General features: G+C 43.0%; 1 protein-coding gene across 2 annotated transcripts; it reads left to right on the plus strand.

Annotated features, from left to right (window-relative positions):
• The first annotated feature begins 716 nt into the window (after nt 1-716).
• Nucleotides 717-3,423, plus strand: SELENOK (selenoprotein K). 2 transcript variants are annotated; one of them, XM_067303772.1, is made up of 4 exons: nt 717-803; nt 1,619-1,709; nt 2,512-2,592; nt 3,327-3,423. In XM_067303772.1, exons 1-4 carry the CDS (start codon nt 785-787, stop codon nt 3,421-3,423), a joined length of 288 nt encoding a protein of 95 aa, XP_067159873.1. In that variant the 5' UTR covers nt 717-784. The 2 variants fall into 2 exon arrangements, with proteins under 2 accessions (XP_067159873.1, XP_067159874.1); XM_067303773.1 differs by having other exon boundaries at nt 3,327-3,414.
• The last annotated feature ends 2,589 nt before the right edge of the window (nt 3,424-6,012 follow it).

A 6,012-nucleotide genomic window follows, 5' to 3' on the forward strand; every position in this document is an offset into this window, starting at 1 on the left:
ACTAATTGCAGAGAGGAATTTTATAACAACAAAATAAACTAAAACAACTGCTTAACTTCGGGCTGAACATTCCCACCAGCATCCACAAAAGGGGAATACACACAGCCAGAAACAAGCCTGCGGTAAGCAGAGACGACGTAGCCTTGCTTTGGAGAGGGGCTTTAAATAAATCCCCGTACTGGGGCACATTTGCCCTGTACGAGGCACCTACCAAACGTCACTCCTGCGAGACACCGCTTTTCACGCACTAGGGAGAAAAGCAGGTTCCACGGGAACAGACCAAACGCACTCAACGACTAGAAAAGACTTATGTGGTGATAAAGGACAGACTTCTTTGCTTTTAAGTAAGTAAGTAAGTAAACAAATAAATAAACCTCGGGAAAGACTACTAAGAAGGAAAGCGACGCCGGCGCACTACCGGCTGTACCTCGGAGGAGGGAAGCGCCGGCGGGCAGGCTGCCCTCAGGGCCGCCCCTCCGCGCGCCGCCGGCCCCTCAGCGGGGCTGCTGGGGGGGGGGGCGGGAGGGGGGTGTCCGGCACCCACCGGCGCGATTATTACCCCGCCAGCGGCGAAAGCGGCGCCGCCCAGCCGCGGCCACGCCACAACCTCCCCCGGGCCCGCCCCGCCGCCCTCGTCAGCCCGGAGCGGGGAGCTGGCACCAGCGCGGGCATCCGCCTTCAGCGGCCCTGCCGGCGCATGCGCGGCCCGCCCGCCCGCGCCCGCGCACGCGCACTGGGGGGGGGCTGGGGCTGGGGACACGACAGCGGCGGGCGCCCCGCGACGATGGTTTATATTTCGAACGGTGAGGGGCGGCCGTTGGGAGGGCGCGCGGGTCGGTGAGGGGCGGCCGTTGGGGAGGGGGCGGGCCGGGCCGGGCCGGGGGTTCTCCCAGTGGAGAGGGCCCGGCCCTGCCCTGCCCTGCCCTGCCCGAGTGGGGTCGGGCTCGAGGGCCTCGTCGCGTCGCTGGGGCTGCGTGACGGTGGCAGCCGAGTCCCCCCAGGGCCGCAGGGGACATGGCGGGGTCCGGGCAGCGAGCTGGGCGCTGCGCGTGAGGCCTGCGCCGGGCGGCTGGTACCGGCCTGGCGCTGCCCGCGGAGAGGAGCCGCCGCGGCCTGCCCTTCCCTGCCCTCGGCGCGTCCCGCCTGCTGCTGGTGTCGCCGCCAGATAAAATCCGTGCTCCGGGGACTTCCGCGGGGCCTGGGTTTGAACGTCCCTGGTTTTTAAGGAGTTTGAGAAGTGGAACTGCGTTCTGTGTAAGCACCACGCATAACGGAGAAAAGGCTTGACGTAGAAATGTAGTAACGTAGAAAAGGCTCAATGTAGAAAAGCACAGGCTGTGCTGGGTTTTTTCATAGATTTACCTGGGTACAGGGTATGTTTGATGGTGGTGTTTCAGTAATTTCAAGTACTTTTTGCTGTTATTCCCAAAAACGAATGACACCCCATAGGGAATGAAACTTACTAGTGTTACTTATGAAGAGTAGTTTCTCCATCCTTTTTGCCAATTCTAGACTTATAAGATGTATTTTTATGTAATATACTACAATAACTTATGTAATATATTACAGTGTAATTTATTAAACATTGCAGAATAATCTGTATCTTCATATGTTACAGGACAAGTTTTGGATAACCAGAGTCGGGCTCCTTGGCGTTTGTCATCTATAACAGATTTCTTCTGGTCAATAGCAGATTTTGTGGTTCTGTTGTAAGTAGAAATTAATTCTTTTAATTAATTTTATTTTAAATTTATCATAAGTAGAAGCTGCTCAGTGGTACAAGTAACACAATACGCCAAAAATATTAGTTTTACTCCTTAGCGTTGTGTATCTACTGTACCAAAAAAAAAAAGAGGTATGTTTTAATACGACTAGATGGCTTTGGTTATTAAGCCCTGTAAAATATTTAATACAAAGAAACTGTATGAAAACAGATGGTAACTTGCTGGCCGTTCAAGTGAGTTTTATTACATGGTAGATAATGTTTTCAACAACATATAGGTGACATTCATAATTACTTCCTTTTTAATACTGCAAAAAAAGGCATATATTTTTGTTGAACTGCTAGTTTCTAACAGTTGGTCAAATAATTGAGATAAACTTTGGAGAATATCTAGTGGTGACAATAGCTTCTGGTTATGTAAGGATAATTACACAGTAGTAATCACAAATTTAAGCTCCTTGATTGACATTCCTAAGGAACTAAGTGTTCTTTTCATGTCTTTAACAGTCCTTCATTATTTCAGTTACAGGTTTGTATTTGATGCATGTCTTGCACTTTATTTGGTAGAATACATTTCATAGTTTTACATATTCAACATTTGTGTTTACTTGAGTTTTACTGGGAAAAAAAAAGAATTACAAAAACTTATTGAACCACAATAATTGTGAGAAAATACACTGTTCATTCTGAACACCTTTTTTCATCCTGTTTCTCATCTTGCAATTCTGTTCCAAAACTGTTTATTTCTAGCAATCAATTTACATAACTCCTCCTGTTTTATTTTTCAGTTTCCAGAGCATTATTCAACCAGATTTGAGAAGGAGAGGCTACACATCTTCCTCCTATACAGGACATGATGATGGAAGAGGGTATTATTTCATATTCACACTAGTTTCTTTTTTCTATCTGAGCAGACTGTCTTAATGTATTCAGATTACAGTTACTGTGATTTGCTTTGAAACAGGTCATATCAGGAGACTAAAACGTTATTTTTCTGTGGCCTTTTCTCTGAAAGTTGTTGATAACAATGTATTTGTTCTAGACAGTTGAAGTAACAGTATAAATCTAACTCTCGCTAACACAATGTTTCCAAACTGCTTAGTAGGTGATAGCATGTCTGGTGAAATTTTTGTTAAACTTATGTTAAGCCTTTGGCTTACACTAAATCAGTCATTGCATGTATTAGTTTATCATAGATTATCTATGAATTTTAGGGAAAACACTTTGTTATATGGGTATCATTTCTGTAGTTTCTGAAGCATTAGAAGCAGTGACTTCCAAATAGCTAGCTTATGGGAAACACTATGGTTGCTGTGTCTCTCTGTTCTTAATGGATGGCCTTACTTTTTTTGTGGAGCTGTATAAAAGCCTCAGTTAGTGTTAGCTTTTTGTTGTGAGATAGGAGTAATTGGGACAGTTTGCATAAGAGAATTTTCATGGAAATGGGTTGGATTTCTGTGTTACAGCTTTTCACATGAAACTAAATAACTTTTCTAGAGGACCTAACTTTCCAATTACTGTAATTTAAAGGTAGTGTTTTTGTATTTCTAGTTTAATAGTTAAACAGGGGTTAAATAGGTTTTTTTTTCTTTTTCCTTCTAAGACCTCCAGGATATCCTCGCCGTAGGATGGGCCGAATAAATCACTGGGGTGGAGGTCCCAGTCCACCACCAATGGCTGGAGGTGGATGAGGAAGGTAATTTCAAATCTGTTATGTCCTGCTTTGAACCTTTAAAAAGGCGGTGGGGGTGTGTGCTTCTATGTAAATTCTCCAAAGTTCCTTACTACCTTTTTAGTAGCATGGAGATGGATATACAAAGTGCGGTATAGATTCTTGAACCCAGACTATAAAAAAATATTATTTGGAGCTTTTCATCTTTTTCATTGCTAATTTCAAGTTCAATTCAGATCACTAATGGCTGAAACTTTTTTCATTTCTAATGCTTGACATATGACAAACATGAGATTATTTAAAGTAGACACTTATTGATGGAAAAGATGATTAGCAAAGATGGTAAAAGATGCTTTTTCTTCTGCTAGTGATATAGCTATGTGAGTCTTGTATTATAATATAGCATAAAAATCAGAATCGCTTAAAAAGGGGGAAGACCTTTGAAAAGTCCCGTTTTTACCTTGAATTTCTTACCATTGCCTGAATGCTGTGATTCAAAATGTTAATTCAATGTAAGGGTTGTTTGATTAATTAATTCAGCTGGTGGGTGTTTCATCTAATGTTGAATTTATATAGCATGGTTTCATCTACTTGAGGACTTAAGTTAACAATTCTTTTTGTCTGTCTTCTTTTTCATGAATTACTCTCCCCATTATTATCATAAGGAAAGTTAAAAGGGGGGAGAAAAACACACCTGCAGGTGACTAGTAACCAGTAATTCTTGTTTATCATAAAAACTAAGTGTAGCAAACAAAAAAATGTACATCTATATTTCAGTTTTCTAAAAAAGGGAATAAGCTCCTTTCCATGATTGTTTTTTTTCTTTTTTCACCTGCATTTCTTTATCTCTGACTAGACATGAGGCCGGCAAAGGCTGTGGGGAGAGCTTTTGGGTGATGATGACAATGTGTAAGCTGCTCAGAAACAGGAGTTTGCAAGCTTTTGGCAGGTCTCATTTAGCCAAATTAAAAATACAATTTATTTTTAAATGGTTACTTGCATAGTTTTATCTCATAATGTTTCTAATGTGCCATAATATTTATTTTTTATATATTTTAGGTAAATGCCTGCTGCAAGAGGCAGGCAAATGAGCATGCACATTTGCAAGGTGAAAGGGAAGAAGAGTTCAGTGGCGGACCAAACGAGTTTGAATGTTGTGAATGTGTATGTCTAACTGGAAACTGTTCTGTGATGCAAGCAGATTAATGAAGTTGTACCGGGAACTCCCTCCTCAAGGATCCAGTGTAACTGAACCGCAGTTTTATTAAATACATGTTTACTGTCTGTCTAAAGTCTTTGTATAGTTTCTGAAAATTTTACTGTAGTTGCAAAATAATAAGTAAATTATATTTGGCTTGTCACAATGCTGACTTTCTCATCATTTTTATAAAAGCAAAAAATTCTGTTTGAAGTAGAATAAGTCCTTTTATGCTCAATTGAGTAAAAAATACATTAATGTGATATTTCTCTATTTGGTGCAGGTCAGTCAAGGGTCAAAAAAGCTATGCTTCCTTTTTTTGATGGTACTAACATTCTGTATCTTATTATAGTATTAATGATACTCCATAGACACACTTTTTTAGTGTGTGACCTGCAGATTACTTTGCTTTACAATCTTCCCTTTTGCAATGTCACTTCATTATGACCCATAATTGTTTTCCTATAATATGCCTGCTTTATCACTTCTTGAAATTAATTCCTTCTCCGTTATAAACTTACTTACTCAAATGTATATGCCAGTTCAGCATACAATACCTGGTGGGACTTTTTTCTCTCCCATAAAATTAGGCTGTGTTTTTATTAAAGGAAGAAACAGTAACTGTACTCAGTGATAACACTTAAGAATAATGGAAAAGCTTTTTTTTTTTTTTTTTTTCCCCAAACAGTAACTACCTTGTAACTAATTTTCCTGATATCAGGAAGTTTTTATTGTTATTGTTCTGGGGTTTTGTTTGGTGGCTTTTTTTTTTTTTTTGAATTGGCGAGAACTGTTTATATTTGAGAAAATATATTAAGTTATTAAGTGCCAGGAAAAAATATCAATTGAATTACCTTGCACAAGATGATACTTAAGGTTATTTGGGGTTTGGGGGGGACTTTTTTCTAATAACCTCTTCAGCAGGGAATTATTACAAAAATCCAGCAATGTATCTTTCTTTGTTAATAGATACATTAGTTATGTTTCGCCTACTATTTATGGTGAGAGCAGCCCTTGCGGTGGTTCCTGCTCTTGATGAGCGTATCTAAAGCGACTGTCTGTCTTTTAAACGTCCTCGCTGCATCACCCTGTCCTTCAGCCGAGCACGCGCTCCCGCCTTAGCGTCCTACTCGTTCACAGAAGCGCCCAACGCGCCCAGACGCGTCAGTCACCGCTGATGCTCACAGGGCGGCAGTACGTACCGGCGGGCGCCCCTGCCTGCCGCCTGTGCGGAGCGCTGCACGTTCTCCTCGGCACCGCGCCGGCCGACCGTACCGAGGGCTCCGTCCCCCTCGCCCGCAGCGCTGACCGGCGCCGGGGCCGCGCCTCCCGCCCCGTCCCGCCCCAGCCCCGCTCCGCCCCCGCCCGCGGGCAGGGCCGAGGCGCCGCGGCCGCCCGCCCGCTTCCGGCCGGCGCGCG

Source organism: Apteryx mantelli, chromosome 12 (genome assembly GCF_036417845.1).
Source record: "Apteryx mantelli isolate bAptMan1 chromosome 12, bAptMan1.hap1, whole genome shotgun sequence".
Taxonomy (NCBI): Eukaryota; Metazoa; Chordata; class Aves; order Apterygiformes; family Apterygidae; genus Apteryx; species Apteryx mantelli.